This window comes from Salminus brasiliensis, chromosome 13, assembly GCF_030463535.1.
Source record: "Salminus brasiliensis chromosome 13, fSalBra1.hap2, whole genome shotgun sequence".
Lineage (NCBI taxonomy): Eukaryota > Metazoa > Chordata > Actinopteri > Characiformes > Bryconidae > Salminus > Salminus brasiliensis.
The window spans coordinates 9,084,219-9,103,745 of NC_132890.1; the positions used below are offsets into that span (position 1 = coordinate 9,084,219).

The 19,527-nt window shown below is 42.0% G+C and overlaps 1 protein-coding gene across 4 annotated transcripts in view; it reads right to left on the reverse strand.

Annotated features, from left to right (window-relative positions):
* Nucleotides 1-294: 294 nt before the first annotated feature.
* The window catches only part of mgat4c (mgat4 family member C), a 173,535-nt gene continuing 154,302 nt past the window's right edge, over nucleotides 295-19,527 (reverse strand). For all 4 annotated transcript variants that reach the window (XM_072694586.1, XM_072694587.1, XM_072694584.1 and 1 more), the window contains 3 exons: nucleotides 5,963-6,114; nucleotides 2,988-3,135; nucleotides 295-2,814 (listed from right to left, as the gene is read on the reverse strand). In XM_072694586.1, coding sequence (XP_072550687.1) covers nucleotides 1,658-2,814; nucleotides 2,988-3,135; nucleotides 5,963-6,091 — 1,434 coding nt within the window. In that variant the 5' untranslated portion in view covers nucleotides 6,092-6,114 and the 3' untranslated portion in view covers nucleotides 295-1,657. The remainder of the gene's footprint in view (nucleotides 2,815-2,987; nucleotides 3,136-5,962; nucleotides 6,115-19,527) is intronic.

A 19,527-nucleotide genomic window follows, 5' to 3' on the forward strand; every position in this document is an offset into this window, starting at 1 on the left:
AAAGCAGACAGTTTGGAAACAAAAAAAAATCTAAACCAAATTACAGGCTTACTCACAATGCCACATTCTTCCCTGGTCCATGCACTGTTGAGTGATGTGTTTTCATGTGTTTTATTATGAAGCCAACAAAAACCTTCCTGTAATCGCAAATTTCAATTTGAAGCCCAACCTGGCAAATCCTCAGGTGCCTCTCTGATAAAAGAACTGTGCTTTGCTTCTGAAAGAGAGAGAAAGAGAGAGAGAGAGAAGGAGAGAGAGAGAGAGAGCGAGAGAACAAAAACACTTTTTGTGATAATACATGCCACATACCTACACAGACGACCCGAAGATGCATTCGTCCAGAAAAAACACAACATATTCACCTCACATGATCAGGAAATGACTCATTTGATGTTCACACCTGGTTCAAGATGTGGGCAAGGAGACGTTCTCCTACCATGCTTATACTATAGTATGCCTAGCTTTCAGTACAACCGCAATACATAAATATCAGTGTAAACATTTATCTTGTTATTGCATTGTCTTTTTCTTTCTTCTATATCGGGACAGTTCATGGGACTGAATATAGAAGACGTCAGGCCGGCGAGGGACTGAATCTGGGTGTTAGATAAGAGACTGATCTACACTAAGGTGGCTGTTGCTGGTGTAACTTTGGATACAGGGAGTAGGAAAGAACGAGAGTGAGAGAGAACGAGTGAGGGAAAGAGAGAGAGAGAGAGAGAGAGAGAGAGAGAGAGAGTGCCAAACAAAATCCAATTTACTCGGGTAAAATTGTGCTGAGGCAAAAGAGGGGCAAAAAGAAAGAAGAAGGGAGAACAGGTCCACCTCATTCGTCACTGTACTGTTCAATCACGACCCTTCAGAAGATGGGTGAATAGAAACACTGTGTTGTGGTCCATGCTTCTGAAGGAACACACTGACAAATTACACACCGCAATCTCAAAACACTAGTCTAAAGGTGACCCTCCAGGCTCAATGTTGATTGAATAAATGACATTTCGGCTACCACTCGAGGGGGAGACGATATGAAGTGCTGTCGACTAAATTCATGCCACAATACGTTGTATATTCAATGCTATATTGACCATGTGCTTGCTGACAGGAAGGCGTGATAACGGAACGGTAAAACCGTAAAAAGGGAGGGGAAGGGGTTGAGAGTGGTGGGAGGGACGGAACAAACAAATAAATCGGATGAGAAATAACATCACTTGGAGATGTTCACGTGAATTCGTGAAGCAGCAGCTTCAGCTTATCATAAGCAAGTAACTGGACTTCCCAAGGCTATGGTTGAAAATTCCTCTACCAAGTCATAAACACCTGGACAGTTAGGCTGCTGAGGTTCTCAGCTGAAGAGCTATGGAATAATCTCAGGGGACAAAAATAACAGGGCAAGCCAACAAGAATTGGAAAGTGTTCTCGTTTGTGAAGAGTTGGTGCCAAAGTCGTCAGAAAAATATGAATCTTAAAGTTCAGTACGCACTTTCTGTAGATATACTTTAAAGTATGAAGCAAAAACAAAAGAGTTCCCAGATATATAAAAATGAATAAATAACCTAATAAATAGAAAACTAAATAAATAGATAAATAAACAAAGAACACTGGACAATTGATTGTTGTGCCTTCGTGTGATGGTTACAGTGGCGATCCACAGCAGTCCTCACTGACTCGGAGGCTGTGTAGTCCACAGGCTTATACTTCTGATGATCAGCCACTCCTTCTGGTTCGCCGTTACCACGATGCGAACACACTCGATATCAAAAGAAATTTTATGATCCACATCATTGACCTCGACGTTCCCGTTTTTAAACTCCCCTAACGTGATGTAAGAGGAGCACTGCCTCCCTTTCTTAGTTCCCACCAGTTTTTCTCCAACCTCTAAAGCTCCGTGATGCAAAATGTCATTCTGCCGATCGTCTGTTCCAGTGGTGATCTTAATTTTACTGATTTTCGTGGCCTTGTTGAACACTATGACGTAGAAGTCTCCAGTGGAAGGAGCCTTGCCCCAGAAGTATTCGTCCACGCTACTGTAAGCCTTAGCAGCATCGTAGCTCTCAAACACGTTTATGTTCGTGTACAGGGTGGCAGGGGGGTTGTCCGGGATGTCGAGCGAGTCTTCCTCGAAGTCGTCATCCTTCAGTTTGTTCTCAGCCCCTTTGTACGAGGAGTAGTAGCCCATGTGCTGGAAAAGCGATGGCTTAAAGCGGATCACGTCCTTCTGGGCCAGGAGGCCTCGAAAATGGATCAGGAGCCAATCGCAAGGCATCTCCTGGTAGAACATGAGGAGGAAGTGTGCGAGTCTGGGGAGATCTCGCGAGTGGTAAAGCTTGCCAATGTAGCCCAGCTTGGAGAACTCCAAGGTCACCCAATACGAGCCTTCTCTGGACGTGACCACCTTCTTCAAGGCGGTAAGGAAGTTCCGTGAGCATCGCACGTCATCCTCCAGCATCATGTAGAAGTCGGAGAGGTTGGTGCAGAAGTTGAGGAGGAAAGCGTAGTCTACGTTCTGCTTAGAGCGGAATCGAACCCGGTCTTCAGGGTCGTTGTAGTTCCTCTTCAGACCATCAAGCGATGGGTAGTACTCCTCAGGCGCGTGGATGACCAGTAGGCGCCCCGCAATGATATGATGCCCGAATTTCCTAGAGATCTCCTGAACTAGACTCTCACACCAAGCTAAGTCAAAGTCTGCCAGATGGACCACTACCACAATCTCTTTGAGTTCCTCATAGCTGGACTGGTCAAAAATGGATTTTATGGTCTCCAAAAGGTAGTTCCCTCGTTTTCTTTTCACCGATGACAATCCAATTGTTAGATACTCTGTTAAACAAACAAAAAGACACCCAATAAGAGCCTTATTTGAACACATCTAAGATGGCCTGGGAAGATATTTTGCTGAATTAGCTTAAATTTTTATTAAAATGTGTTTAAAAAGACACCAAGCCATGCACTTTAACATATAGCATCATATAGAAAATAATAAATAATAATACTTTTCCGAGGCAAAGGTGTCCCAGCTAGGTAGCGGTAGGTCACATTAATGGTTCCAGAGAAATTGGTGATGTCTTTGAAGGTGTGAACGTATCGCTCAGAATTGAGCGGGTGCATTGATGCCTCCCTCAACTGCCGTTTATCCTCCTCCTGGAACAGCCAAGCACAGTGACATTTACACGTATTAATACATAGTGATTGTTAAGTATTAGATTACAATACAGAACATATGAAAATATTGGGACACCCTCATTCATTGTACCTTCTGAAATCAAGGATATTAAAAAGAGTTTATCCCACTTTTGTTGGAGTAACTTTCCAAAGGGAAGATTTTGTACTACATTCTGGAGCATTGCTGTTAGGATTTGATTGAATTCAGTGACAAGCATTAGTAAGGTCAAAATGTTGGATGATCACCACCCAACTCACCCTTAACTACCTGACCCATCCCAGAAGTACTGGATGCAGCACCAACCTTCATTCAAGAGAATACAGTTCCACTGCTCCACAGCTCAATGCTGGAGGCCATACCTCTCTAGCCCATGTCTGGCATTACGCCTAGTCCACATGCTTCTTGTAATTCAGATGCCAGTTCTGTATCTCTCAGCTTGTCCAGTAATGCAGCTCAAAGCACATCCTTTACTGGTGGCTAAAAGCGCAACTTTTACTCCCCAACTATAGGGGGAGCCCAGGAGCTCTGTAGAGAACTGTAAAAAGAACTGTATTTGGTTCTATAAAGAACCATTTCTGCAGAGGAGATGTGTGTATGTGTGAGTGAAGAACCTTTTAAAGGTTTGAAGAAGAGAATGTAAAGGTTAAAAGGGTAACACACCTCTCTAAAAGGTTCTCTGTGGCATCGCCTTTGTAGCACTTTTCGTATCTATGCATGGAGCAGGAAGCCATTTGAGCTTCAGTGAAAGTAAAAGGTTAAACTGGTGCGCAGATTTGTAAAGTGTTCTCTGCATTTTACCCATCTATGGTAGTAAACACACACAACTAGGGGCAGTGAGCACACACACACCCAGAGAGGTGGGCAGCCAACTCCAGTGCCCGGGGAGCAAAGAGGGTTACGGGCCTTGCTCAAGGGCCTAACAGTGGCAGCTTGCCGAGTCCGGGTATTGAACCCACAACCCTGTCATCAATAGCCCGGAGCTCTAAATGCAATTGATGTAAAAGAAGACAAAGATAATTAGCAAGACAAAATACATGAATTCCAATCTAAAGGTTTATATTCGGAAAGTATGGGTCAGGAACCAGATATGTCTCAAATTTAGGACTGCGTTTAAAAAGTGGCTCAGATCTGAAGAGGTCAGATTTGTGTGTTCACACAGATCTGACAAACAGACATCAGATCTGGGTTATTTTGAGCTAAACCAAAGTCTGATTTGTGACTGTAGCCCCTGTGTCTTTTCCTCTTAATATATTTTTTATATTTTTCTCCAGACAAAACCAGCCTGTCCTTGAAGGTTGAGAACTTTGAAGGCTGAGTTTGATAAATAGTTGTTTTTAACTAGAACAAGAATTCTTACACAGCTGGTTACCGCTGCTGATGTATGCAGCAGACTGCACAGTTACTCAGAATTTCAGCTTTAGATTCCACTTGTTTATTTGCAATGGTGTAAATTCAGGCTTACTGTTACATAAAATAATCAGAATATGGGGGAAAAGAACGAGTCATTTGTTCTTTTTCCAACAAAGTCATTCCCTGGGATAAATGATAATAGGTCCATGATTAAGAATAGTAAAATAAAGACACGTCAGCCCAGGCAAATGCAAGCCAGAGGTTTTACATTGTCTGCAAGATCAATTAACCCTATAAAAACTGTACTGGCTAACAGGAAAAAGTATTGCTTACTCTCTAATACGTTCAAAGAACAGAGGAAATAAGTGTGTGTACGACGTTGGAATGTCTGAGAAAGCCGAGAAACCCAATCGGTCAAAAAAAGCGTACACTTCTAAATAATTCAAAAGACAAATATACACGACATGTTATGATCACAAAGTTTTGATCATAAACTTTGCTTCATGAATAGCAAATGAGTCTCTTGCATTTGGACTGCATCATGAAATTTTAATCAAGACGCATTCGCCACGCTGGTAATTATATGTGTGCAACACATTTCTAATATCAGTGCATTTTATTACAATAACTTTAGATTATTCAAAGGCTACCTGCATAGGGAGCTCATAACACATGCATAAGCATGTTATAACATCTTCAGTACCTAAGTCTTTATCAATAGCTTATGTCAGGATATACAGGAATCCAGGCACTGTTTTATAACACAAAACTGACACAAACTAACTCAATCATAAATACATGGTCTATTTTTAATACTTCAATAAATCAATGGCTGCCTGAAGTCTGGAACTGTTGAACATCACCAAACCCTTGAACATCACCAAAGCATCTAAAGCTGGGATGGGCAACGAGGGCCAGAGTCCAACACAGTTTGCTGATTTGCCTGTGCTAATTGCCTGTGGGAGGTGTGCTTGAGCAGAAAAAGCTAAAAACTGGGCCCAGATTTGCCCTCCCCTAATCTAAAGGGAGTTTTGCTTTTCCTTTAGATGCTTTACCAGGCCTTTACTGCAGCTGTTTCAGTTGTGGCTTATTTGTTTGTCTTTATTCTCTCAGTTTGGTCAGAAAGTGAATACAACACGGATACATTTAGTCTGAGCCAGATCAGTCAATTTTCAAACACTTCACATATCACAGCGCATAAAAATCTCTCTGAGTCTTTCAGCTCAAACTATATTGCTGTAGGTTACTGGTTCCACCATCCTTTCACTTGCTTGCCTCAGTTATTTAACAAAACTATCTGATGAAGAAGGTTAAGGAGTTAGGTCGTACTAGAGCTCTGAATACAATAGCTAAGCATCCTACTGTGAAAGTTATCCATGTCCTCCTTTCAATTCGGCTTCTTGAAAACCTGAACTGTAATTGAGCATTTTTTTTCTTCTTCAACTAAGTACTCACCAGCACATAACCATCCTCCATGTAGAGGTTCATGAAGAGGAGGAAGGTGATGAGAACCACCAGAAAGGGAATGGTGGAGCGCTTCCGGAAACATCTCATTTTATCCAGGTACTTCAACAGAAGCCTCATGCTGAGGAAGCTGCTGCTCAAATCTGCCAATAGAAAAACACAGAGATGAAGCCACATCAATACCGAATCGCATCATCTTGACACTGCAACTGAACAGACGACGCCTCACAATAGTAAGGTTCTAAGACTGGGATAACTCTGCAGATGAGGCTGAATGGAGAGATTTTCACAGAGCGCTCTCGCCTTGGACAGGGCTGATCAGCTTTGCAAAGTCAGCCTTTGTCTTCGAGACATCGGCAACTGTCCAGTAAGAGGACAGCCCAACATTGTCTCAGTTAAGAAAGTCTAATGGTTTTAGACAAGAAATCCTAAGACAGTGTTGGGGAAAAGAATCAGCAAATGCTGTCTTGAGACGAGGCTTAGCTCTTTGATGCAGAACGCGTGTACAATCATGTCTTCAGAGAATTATCCCCGGGTGCAAACAGCATCTTTACAGAACGCAGACTAGCATTTATTCATTCAAAGTCAAGCCATTGGATGTAAAGTCAGTCTGAACAACACAGCCATGTCGCAGGCTTCTGTGCTCAGTAATTAACCTGACAACAATGTCAATGTCACAATCAGTAGTAGAGGCCATTCGTTCAGGCATCAGAAAAACTCAGCACTATGTATGTCTCAATTCCAAACCATCCAGGCAGGATAGAAATGGATAAAAAGCATCAGAAATGAATGTACACAGATCAACCATAACAATAACACCAGGTAAAGTGAAAAACACTGATTGTCTTCATCTACAGTGGTATCTGTTAAGGGCTGGATATATCAGGCAGCAAGAGAACAGTCAGTTCTTGAAGGTGATGTGTTGGAAGCAGGACGAATGGACAAGAGTAAGGATCTGTGCCACGTTGCCAAGAACCAGATTGTAATGGCTAGACGACTGGGTCAGAGCATCTCCAAAACATCAGGCAGATTTTGTGGGGTGTTACCAAAAGCGGTGAACCAGCAACAGGGTCATAGGCCCCTAAGCTCATTGATGAGATCTGTGGAAGCCCTACCTCACAAGTTACACGACTTTAAGTATCAGCTGCTAAAATCTTGGTGCCAGATACCACAGATCTGACACCTTCAGAGGTCTTGTAGAGTCCATACCTCAAAAGGTCAGATCTGTTGTGGTGGAACATGGGGAACCTACTCAGTACTACACGGTGCTGTTAATGTTATGGCTAATTGGTGTAGGATAAAGTGTCTGCTTACTTCCCCAGCGCCAGGGCCATTTTAATCTGAGCAGCCTTCATCAGAAGAAGAATGGACGCAACAGTTCTCATCTTTGCACCTGAAAAAAGATCTCAATTATGTGCATCAAGCAGACGCCGGGCGTTCCTTTTGACCTCAAATTACACCAAGTGAGCCAGGAATAGAGATAAAATGAGAGTGTTTTTGAAGACTCTCGTGCAGGCATCAGCATGGCCTTTTCTACGGCTACTGCTACCCACCAGGGATCACTAATGGAATACAAAATACCTGCATGGTAGATTCTGTGGCCAGATATGTATCGATCCGGCCGACCGCCAGTCTGCTTCATCAGGGGAGGAGGGCAGTCAATTGCTGCCTGAACTAACAGCAGTTAATGCTTCTAGACCAAACATCTGGGCTTTTTAACACTTCTCTTTTTGGATTTAGCATCTTTGGAAATGTATTTTCCTTAACTTCATCAATATAACAACAACAACAACACTGAGAATTACAGAAACTACAGCTAGATCACACTAGAAACCAAAGCCGCTCATTATCTAAGGCCTTTGTTTTCTTTTTCATCCTGTAAGACTAAGAACGCCTTTGACAGCTAGCAGGAGTTTATGATTAGAAATCCACATGCGAATCCAAAAAAAGGTGCAATGGACGTATTTTTTCCTGATCTTATTTTGCCACATTCTGATCCCTTCTTATACAGGGATGCAAGGATGGTGTGAGTGTGGCATTAAATATTTATGAGAGGTGTAAGACTGCATGAGGCGAGACATTATGTCATCTGTTACCAAAGCAAATACATGCTGGGTGGGATCACTGTTGCTAAAGGATGACATATAATACGCCTGACATTAAAGCAATATCCTTTATCTACCATCCACTATCTAATCATGTATAAGTAATACCTGAGTATCTCATTTCAAACTGCACTTAATTATAAATAGACATGTACAACATCATTCAAAAGTTTGGACACCCATGATCATAATATCTGTTACCGTGAATAGCTAAGCGAGTTATAGGAAAAGCCTAAAGGCTTTTATAAAGGTATAAAGTTATAGATGACACATTTCTTTAATAGAAAAGTAAAAGTAAAAGGGCCAGAAACAAACATTTGGGTACCCTCTATGGTCTCTATACAGATTTTCAATGATGTTTAGGTCAGTGGACTGTGAGGCCCATGGTAAAAAGTTTAGCTCGTACCTCTTAAGGTAGTCCATTGTGGGTTTTTTCAGCTTGGTTACAGAAAATGTGCTGTTTGCTTCAATAATTTGCTGCTTTTTAATTCAAACCATTTTTCCCTCTACTAGTAAAATGTTCTATGTGCCACTGGAGACACTTTTTTCCAAACATACCTTTGCTCATGGCAGCCAACAAGGTCTTTTTTAACTTCGTCAGTCCACATCAGTAGATGTTCTTTAGAAAACTGCTGATGCTGAATTTGTTAGGGAGATTGTACGAAAGGTTTCCTGCTATGTAGGTCATGTTTATGCAGGTGCCGCTGCACAGTAGAACAGTGCACCATCACTCCAGAGTCTGCTCAATCTTCCTGAAGGTCTTTTGCAGTCAAGCAAATCTTCCTAAAGTCTTCTCCTGCTTTGTGGCCATCAGTTACTTTAATATAAAGAGTGGTAGGCAGCTGCCTAAAGGAGCCAATGGCTGCTGATTGTTGGGACAAGGTTTAAGGAGTCTTTTAAGGAGTATTTAATAAAGATTTGAAATTCGTAAACTTTTTCTAAGCTTTCTTAGGGTTGACTGTGAACAAGCCATAACCCTACCAAGCTGATTAAGGTGTGAGACCTTGGTAAACATTATGTGAGAACTCAAACCTTATGGGATGCCCAAATGTTTGCAGAGGGCTCGTATCCTTTTTTCAGTCTGTTCGTCTTACATAGCTAAGGAACAGAAATTTTGGCCAGTGTTGCCCAAACATGAACATGCCACTGTATCTTTATCTGACTCAAGAAGTACATGCAAAACTGTGTTCCTTTACCTGGCTTCTATAACACTTAGTGACTGAAGAGCACGGAGACATTCTTGAGTACTATGCTCCTGAACTTTCCTTGCACCGATTGAGCAATTGTTAATAAATAGAGAAAAATATAATCTACCCCAGAGAGAAATCACTTTGCCAGACCAGTGGAGGTTTACTGTACAATTACACAAGTGGATGGTTTTCAAATTTTCTAGTTCATGCTGTTTTGCTTTGGACGCAGCACTGGGTTTATGTCCCGATAATGCAGATTAATGGTAAGTTCCACTCTTTTCAGCGTTCCAGGCTGGTGGAGGTGCACTGGGCTCCATGGGGGGGAGGTCACAGCTGGGGAAGCTGCTTCACACGTTATTGCTGATGCGGTAAGGAGGAACTGGGGCAAGACTCAACACACACACACCGCTGAAGGTGCTTCCTCACACAATAAGACTGCACTCGCAGCACGGATCCAGGAATGCAGCGCAACAACCTGCAGAATAACACACAGATCCATCATGCAGAAGTGTGAGAGCCTGAAAGAGAACACCTCAGATTCTCCTTTACCAAAACACGAACATTAAATCCAGGCTTATGGAAATTGAACTGTATTGAACTGAAGCTACAGATGTTTTGTGGGTCGATAAGAAAGTGAACTGTACTTGAACTGTGAGTGAACTCTTACAGTATCAAACCGACTGTATGCATTTTTACCATTTTTTGTAATAAGAATAAAAGTTCTGAGAGACGACAAGGGGGAATCATTTGGGTTCTATTAAAAAAAAAAAACATCTGGAGAGACCAGAGGATTCTTCAGATTGGTAAAGTCTTTAAAAAAATTTTTTTACAACAATTGCTCAGTTAACACAGTCAATTACCCAAAAAAATGGTTCTTCTATGGCATCATTTTCAAAGAACATTTTGTAGCACCTTCATGTTTGAGAGTGTAGTGGCTTTTGAAAAACATGTAAGCCTATTTTGGAAAATTGTGCTATGGTTTGTCATTTTTTATCATTTCAACTTTTCAAAAATTTAAAAATTTGATTATCCAGAACCAGAACTGGAGTTCTGTGAAAGATATCCTTTCTGGGACTCAATGCCCATGGCAAAGCTTTCCCGCCCGGTTAGATCTGCTTGTAAACGGTCCAAACACATTGGACTTGCCCTCTGGATGACTGCAAAACACCCATTAGAAATGTATAAAGCTGAACTGGTACCAACCCCCTTTATCTTTTACAGGTAGAGCTGAACTCTACTTGACCGGTTTTGCATCATGTACACAAAAGCGAAACACACTGACCAATTAAACCCTCTTAGACTCATGTAAAAAACAAATATTTAATACACACACAGGTTTTTTGTCCCTCTCATACGTGTCTGATTCTGGTGTTCAAAGGGAAGAGCATGGATAGGGTACTTTGAGCTAATGCTAATGGCTGATTGCTTCTGAGAGAGGCCAGTTTCAGCCAGAGAGCCACAATTACAGGCAGTTTGCTGGCAGCCAAAGATCTCTGAAGAGGCACCTTCAGAAGAGGTATGTTCTGAGAGTGTGCTGATGGGAATGACCCCTGCCTTTTTCCGACATCCTACTGCTCTCCAAATCCTCACCCACAGAGATATTACTGCTGGGACAAAAGAAGCAGCTCCATTAGAGAGCGATGCAACTAATCTGGACAGTATTTTTTTTCATAAGAACACAGACAATTCTGATGGTTTTCTTGTACACTAGCTCATCTATTATGTCGTGTTCGCTGATGTGAGCAGGCAATGAATATAAGGAGCCTGTGCATATTCATTGTAGCTGCATTTTAATGGCAGAAAATGATTGTGGAAGCTGATTCATGTAAATACTGCAATCAAAAACAGTCTTTCTTATAGCTGCATGCATAAGCTTCTTTGAGAGATGAAAATGTATATAATAACCTTATCTACTTATCTAACCCTTTCATTCATTTGTGTTAGCTACTGACCTGCTGTACTTATGTCCATAATCAAGTACTCCTTTATGTCCTCTGATATAGCAGTATTACAGGGGCTCTAGATTGTCAACTGTATTTATCTTGGCATAGTTAAATAATGAGAACTGACACACCATGATCCTCAGACACTGTTGCCTCCTCCAGACTCTGCTACTTATAGGAATACGGGTTGCAATGTGAACCAGGCCTCATGGACTTAACTTTTTTTTTTCTGTGCCACTGTCCACACAAAAGGACACATTTAAACTCTGCACACAACGAAGCAACAGCTAGATGGAGCGAACAGAAATCTACATTAAGCTACAAGCTAATGCTAGCTGATGCCATCTTATAACATGGCTAAACACACATCAGAAGGGAAAGTAAGGACTTATTTTATACAAGTAACATAGAAAGTGACGTAGTCGTAATCTCAGTAAGACGTAGTCATGTAAATCAGCCAATAAAAGCAGAGCTTGGAAAAACAGCTTGTTTCGCAAAATAACAGGGTGGTATACTGGTTTGTAAAACAACATCTGAGCATTTACCTCCCACCAAAGTCTCAAACTTATAATTTACACATCAGGCAGTGACTTAAAATACTCAGTAAATCTGTTACTCAGGAAACTTTGAAGGTGCTTACACAGATTTATCAGTATTGATTAAAAAAGCTACTAAAACACTGATGAACAATCAGACAATACAGCTTATGTTTAACCCTCTAAAATGATGCTGTTCTATTAATCAATTCTTAGGATTTTTCATAGTTTTCATACCAGTTTGCATCTAGGCTCCTCCTCAGGACTGCTACCACTTCCTGGCAGTCACCAGGCCTGGTTCTATGGTGGGTCAAAAGCATGTAGCTGGACATCCAACCTGACTCCTGCAGCAGTGAGGTATATAGGACGACTCTGCTAGTGAAGGATGACGGCTATAATTAGCCTGTAACTGTGTGGATGTGTCTGCTAATGCCTTTAACATATGTGATCAGTTAAAAAAGAAGGTAATGAAGTTTATTCTGCCCAATCCATCCATAGTGTGTTTACATGCTTTCTTTTCATCTTTCTTTCTTGGGGTAATTTTGTTTTGATTTGCTCTGATTAATATACATGTATCTTCATTCAGCAGTGTGTAGTGAGCTGCAGTGAAGATATTCAAGCTAATTAAGGCCGCAATCAGGGAGAAGTAATGGCTAATTTTCCAACGCCTTCTCAAACTATTAGAGTTTGAGATCTGTAAGCTTGAGCATATTAAAACCGCATTTAGAATTAGAGTTAGGGTCAAACATGTTTCAAAAAGGAAAAGAGCAGAATCAAGACCTCTGATTGGACAAGTGCCCAATTGTAGGTCTTGTTTGGTTGAGATAAGAGGGAATACGGAACACAAACAGTAAAAGAATACACAGAGAGTTAGACGAGAACAGCGAATATTGTTTGTTTGAAGAACTGACAGGAAAGGCCTTATCAGGAACAGGCCGCTCTGCCTCCCTGAGGCCATGAGGCCAGACTAAGGATTTATTTATTTATTTTCATTTTTTTACTCTAGATATTTCATGATTTTCTTTACTGATTTTCCTTCTTTTTCGACATTTTTTTCTGACTGTTCTTTAAATAAATCAGGAAAAGCAATTTTAGACGCCAAGTTGCAGACCGTTAAAAGGAACTTGACTTGCCGTTGCGAGGTAACACATTATAACACACTTAGGGTCTCTGAGAGCCTTGAGGCAGAATTTCAACATTCCCTAAAGAACAGTCTCTAAGCCTATTTAGCTGTAGTTGGCTAGTCTTGACCAGCAGCTGCTAATGCTATTTAAAATGTCATTAAGTCACATACAATAGAGACCTTTCATTTTACATCTAAATCTTTTCTCTCAATAAGAGATAAAGTTCTTTAATGTGAATGATGTAGGAATATAAACATCAGTCATAAAAACGCTATGTTCAACAATTAAGTCTAATAAACACTTGGCAAATGCTAATGGAAGAGAAACAGAAATGTTATCAAAGTGATCAATAATACAAATGGGTTATAGGCTATTAAAGACTATATCAATTACATAAATGGACCAGTGCACTCCCATTTATTTCTAATGCACCCCAAATGATTCTGTTTTGGAACTGGGCCCAAAAGTATAATCACATCTGCTCTAGAGTTTCCAGGTTCAGCAAAAATCTTCAATCTGAAACGAGCCTAAAATCGTCTAAACGTAAACATGTTAGAAAAATAACCTGACACACCTAAACCTCTTCTATTCACTAGTTCCACACATGAATGTTCTGAACTGGTAGAACTTAATTAAATTTGTTTGTTTCCTGGCATGGACATTTCCTGGCTCAACGTTTAACCACAGTCCACTTATTTGAGGTCAGGACAGCAGGCGGAGGTCCTTCCAAAGGCTAATGTTAGCCTACTTTATCTTTTCCACATACACTTTCGATGTGGGTTTTGGTCAGTGTCCTGTTGGAACACCCAATTCTGTCCAACTTTCAACTGTCTAGCCGATGTTTGAGGTTCTGCTGAAGACATCTGAGGTAGTCCTCCTTTTTCCTTATTCTGTGCAGTTTGTGCAATGTTTCAGAACAAACACAACTCCAGAACATGTTGCTACCACCACCATGCTTAACAGTTACAGTGTTCTTGGGTTGAAAGGCTCACCTTTACATTGCTTACTCCTTACTCCGAGCAATGGTGCATCAGCGACAGTTCGAAAGGAGGCAGTGCTCACATGTGTTGGAGGAGATGTGCTAGTCTTCACCCTTCTAGTGTTGGAGCATTGCTAGTGATAGGGGTAGTTCACATGAACAGGGATTGGGTAATTGGCCTAGAAAATAGGGGTAAAAAATGATGTAAAAGGTGCACGTATTTGTCACTGTACAGTGTACAGCGAAATGTGTCCTCCGCATTTAACCCATCTGGTAGTGAACACACACACATGTGTTAGGGGCAGTGAGTACAGACACACACCCAGAGCGGTGGGCAGCCAACTCCAGCGCCCGGGGAGCAGAGAGGGTAAAGGGCCTTGCTCAAGGGCCCAACAGTGGCAGCTTGCCGAGCCCGGGAATCGAACCCACAACCCTGTTACTGATATCCCGGCGCTCTAACCGCTGAGCTACCACTGCCCATAGTAAATCTGCACTCAAGCTTCTTTGCATCTGTATCAAGCCCCTTGGACTTTCCCCTGTACTGTGTGTTGGTTAATTCGACAAGTGCTGTCAAACACAAAGTCTTTGTCAAGGAACTTCTCTAGGATGCTACCCAAACTTTCATATAATACAGCAATCTTGTGTCTCTGAAACCTCAACAGTCCCCTGAAATCCTGTGTCAGCTGAATTTTTTTGTATTAATTGGGACACAGAGAGGTACCTTAATGCGCAAACCTGGATACAGCCAGCAAGACGGGGGGGAAAAAGCCATTTTGACTGAGAAAGAAACAGATTAATAAAGCTGGCAGTAGAAAGCAATTCTCCAACATTTGATCTTGTTATCTGTTTTACATTATTTCCCCTGGGTGTGCTGCACCTCGCTGATACACAGCTCTGCACAAATAATCAATTAAGCCTGCAGATTCTCCAGCGTTCTGCACTCGCTTTGTGTCACAGCTTCAGCCACTTAAATAGGTTTTTCTTCTCAACAAAAGGCCTGAAAAATGGAAAAATACTACAGGCTACAAACGATAAGAGCGAGGCAGCATACAGAGGAACAGGCGTTGCTTCTATTCCGCAGGAAAAATGAACTTGGTTAATTATAAATAATGTTAATACATTTGGGCATTTTTGCGTGGTTCATTAATATCCTGCTCACAATCTTCAGAGAGTAAGAAAACAGAGAAAAACCTAGAGAATAAGAAATGACCTCTATGTATAAACCATGCCGTCACTGGCATGATGAAGAGAGGAGGGCGAAAGTGGCCTTTCTGTTCTTCCTGTTCATTGCAGGAGCAACTAAAAGGCTGTAATTTGTGATTAAGGTAATAGACCATGCTCATATAAAGCCACTGATTGATCATTTCCCTTTGCCTGAGGTTGTGACTAACAATACCTTTAATTATTAATGGTGTAAAATGGTCCACTGGAATAGCAATTAAAAGAGGTGGTGGGTGGTGGTGCTTTTCTGCATCCACTTGTTAACCCTTTTGTACCATCAGTCTGCTCTGTCTATCTGTGTGTGTGTGTGTGTGTGTGTGGTCTCAAATGCTGAAGCTGCCAGACACTATGGCCACTAAGTTTATGATGTGTAACGGTAAATATTTTTGTTCCATATCGCAATGATAACTGCAGTTCTGTGGCCTCCTCCCAGCCCTCTTCGAACAAATGTCCAAATGTTTGTGGACACCTCTTCTAATGACTACATTCAGTTACTTTAATTTGCACCCGTTGCTGATAGAGCTTGTCTAGACCCTGTAGAGTAGTACTGCCAAAACAGTAGGACTCTCTAGAGCAGATAAACAACATGAACCTATTGGTGCCATGCCTAATGCCAGGTGTGGGCTAAAGGGTTTAGAGCCCCCAGTATTGAGCTGTGGAGCAGTGGAACTGTGTTCTCTGGAATGATGATGGGCTCCATCTAGGAGAGCACCATTAACCTTAACTTACCATTAAGGCTCTTTTATGCTTAACATTATGCTCGAAAAAGCATCCACTGCCATGCAGACATGGCGGAGAAGAAACTCCTACGCCTTCAAGACCACCTCCACCGCCGCCATGTTAGTTACTGTCAGAAACTTTTCACGGTGAACTGCCCTCTAGTGGATGTATTGCTCAACATCCATGCTAACGAAAAGGACGCACAGAGCTATGTGGACAGTGACGGTTACATCATTGCTGTCATGCAAAAATCTTGTATCTCTAAAATGTTGACTTTACAGGAGAAGAAAAATACCTTCACATTTTTACATGGAAGCTTAAGCTTAAGTGTGTTAGTAAAGTGTAAAGATCAACTATCGTTTATAAATTTTGTCAAAAAGTGAAAACTGCAAAAATGGACAAACAAAGTTTTTGCATGACAGCAGTGAAACCCTGCAGTATGCAAATGATCTCTTTCCTAATGTACAAAAATAAAATCTACCGCTGTGTGCTAAGAGCCTCCTGAACAACATCAGATGCCCCAGATCGTGATAAATGTGTGTATGTCCCCAGCGCTGTGTGCCTGCCATTCATGTGTACTTGTATTTGTTCAGAGGTGCTGAAACAGCATATCCTGACAAGGGCTTATGGGTTTTACTCATTGTCATATTCTCAGACACAAGAACGCTCTCCAAAGCCTCTGGAGAGACGCACAGCTCAAGCGCAGTGCCTCCACTCAAACACGTGTAAACATCGTCGACAACTACTGCTGACGTTGGCACACGCACGCACACACACCAAACTCGCTGCCTGTCTAATCCTGAGAATGGCAGTAACGCTATAAACCAGGGTGCATGATTCAGGCCTGCAGCTTTTGGTCACAGTAATACCTGTGTCTGCTATGACTGCTGGAGCTGGTGTCGTATAAAGGATAAGGTGTGTATGCTGTGTGCATTGCGTCATTACGTCACACGTCATAGCAGGAGTTCACCACAAAGCCATGGTGACAGAGGTAACACTGTAGAGAGATTCACAACACCTGCATAGGCTTGACATGTTCTGTCTGATGTATGCAGAGGCAGGTTTTTCATGAGTTGCTCTTAAAACATCTCTGAGATGCTTCAGTGCTGAAGCTTCACTATATGTTCAAATGTTTGTGGACACACCTTCTTCTAATGAATGTATTCAGCTACTTTAAGTTGTACAGCTTGTCTAGTACCTGTAGCAAAGTACTGCCAATAGAATAGGACTCTCTGAAGCAGATAAACATGAACCCATTTGCATCATGTCTAATGCCAGGCTATAAAAGCTGTGTAGCAGTGAAACTGTGTTCTCTGGAATGATGGATGGTGCTCCATCCAATACTTTTAGGATGCATTGGGGAGTTGGGGATGAGGTGGGTTTGTCGCTAAATGACATCAAATTCTCACAGCAATGCTCCAAAGTCTAGTACAAAAACTTCTTCCCTGGACAGTAGAGAAAGTTACAAAAGCAGGATCAACTATTTTTTCTTGATTTCAGATGAAACAATGATCTCCCCAACTTCCCACCATCATTCTAGAGAACACAGTTCCACTGCTCCACAGCTCAATGCTGAGGGGCTTTATACCCATCTTGCCAGCTCCTGATTTTAGGCATGGTGCCAATAGGTTCAGAAGACAACCGTTCTTACTTGAGTGTCTGTAAACAGCATAAGGATACAGCAGTAACCCAATGGTACAATAATAACCCACCCTAGTGGCCATAGTTCTGTATAGTTAACCATAGTTCTGCATTATGTCTATCTGAGCCATGTCTTATATGGATTTTTGTGATTTGTTGTGCTATCCGGTGTGGACCAGGTCTCATGGTTTCTTTCTCTTGATCTCAGGGAGTTTTTGCTTGCCACTGTCGCCATTGACTTGCCTAAATAAGGCTTGAAGACCTGGATCTCCTTAAAGCTGCTTTGTGAAAACATCAGTTGTGAAAAGTGCTGTATAAATATAGTTGAATTGAACTGAACTAAATTGGTGGCCACAGGGCCCTAAGTGCTCCGTATGTTGCTTACTAGGTAGCGCTAGCTCTGCATGGCCCCAGGTCTGTGTTATGAAACCTGATACTCCTTACGTATCATTTAACAGGCATTCATAGAGGCCTCATAAACAGGAATAGTCATGAAGAGCAAATGAAGCTCTAGCATGCAGAGGTCACCAGCATGAAGGTTTTTCATCTTGTCTCCAGGCCTATTTTCAGCTCAAGACCTGAAAGGGGACTGAGCAGAAATCCACCTGATGTTGCCGGGTTTTGATGTATGAGCCGCTCCAACCTGCTGTCGGAGATGTGGGCGCTGTCCAGCCTACATCGGGCAGCAGCTGCGCAGGTGGCTGAGCGTCAGGTGGAGGCTGGCGCTGTGAAGCACTGCCTTGATGCTGGCTACAAAGCGAGCTTGAAGAAGCTCTACAAATGCCTCTCTCAACACAGCGAGAAAGCAACCGCGAGTGGCCAAGCGGGCTGTTCGACTGAAGGGAGCTACTGAACAGCAGCAACCTGAAAGCCTGAAAGACTTGAGAGAGCATCTTTGTGAGAGGAATTCTATATATTTATCTCCAAGGCTTTTTGTGGAGAAATAAAAAGCTTTTTAGGCAAAAGGGACACATTGCCCAAATAGCATTTCTTACTGATGCCATTCACTCATCAATGCTTCATTTACACCATATTTGACTCACTCTATTTGGGAAATAAAGAGATTATGCTATAGTACTGAGTGGTCATATTAAATGAGTAAGTACTACTTATTAAAATCACCATTTCTCTGCAATATGTAAAGAAAAAAAGATACAGAGTGGCAAAGTGGAGGCCTGAAAGACTTGAGAGAGTGTCTTTTATGAGAGGAATTTTACAGAGGACCATTTTACTCCAAGCCTTTTAAAGTAAAAAAAAGGCTTTTAGGTGAAATGAATTTTCCAAATAGCAGCTCCCTACTCTCATATTCATTCTGAGAAGTCACATTAACAGTGTTTAAAAATAAATCTATTAGAATAGCAGTATGCAGTAACGCATCCTAATGATAAATGAGCAAATACTGTTCATTCAAAAGACAGGGCCTCTTCAATACAGACTTCACAAGAGGGCATGGTGGTGATCTTCCTACGCTGCCACGTTGAGGGCTTTCAGTCACTGCTGTGTGTTCGACAGCTGCGGCTCTACCTTTAAGGACAGTGGGAGACATGAAAGGCTTTGAAATTCTATCAGTGGCGAGCGTAATGAGGATGAGAGGTGTAAGAAATGATTCATGTGCTGGTGAGCCTCTCGCAGGCCCTTCATGCCGGTTAGCACTTTGACCCAGATTACAGCGCAAGCCCCGCCTCTCCAGGGAGGTTCGAGGGCCGTGGGGCTGCTGGCATACAACCCCTTTATTCATTCTAAAACACACACACACACACACACACACACACATATACTAAGGCTACAATATATCTTATGTTACTTGTTGTAAGGATACACTGATCAGCCATAACATTACAACCTTCTGCCTAATCATGTGTAGGTCCCCCTTGTGCTCTGACAAACAACTCTGACCTCTGAAGGCGTCCTTTGGTATCTGGCACCAAGAAGTTAGCAGCTGCTCCTGCTAAAGTTCTGTAAATTGTGATGTGGGGCCCTTCATGGATCATCATGCATGCATCAATGAGCTTTAGGTGACATCATGACCCTGTTGTCAGTTCACCGGTTAGCCTTCCTTGGAGCACCCCACAGGACCTGATGCCTAATGTTTTGCTC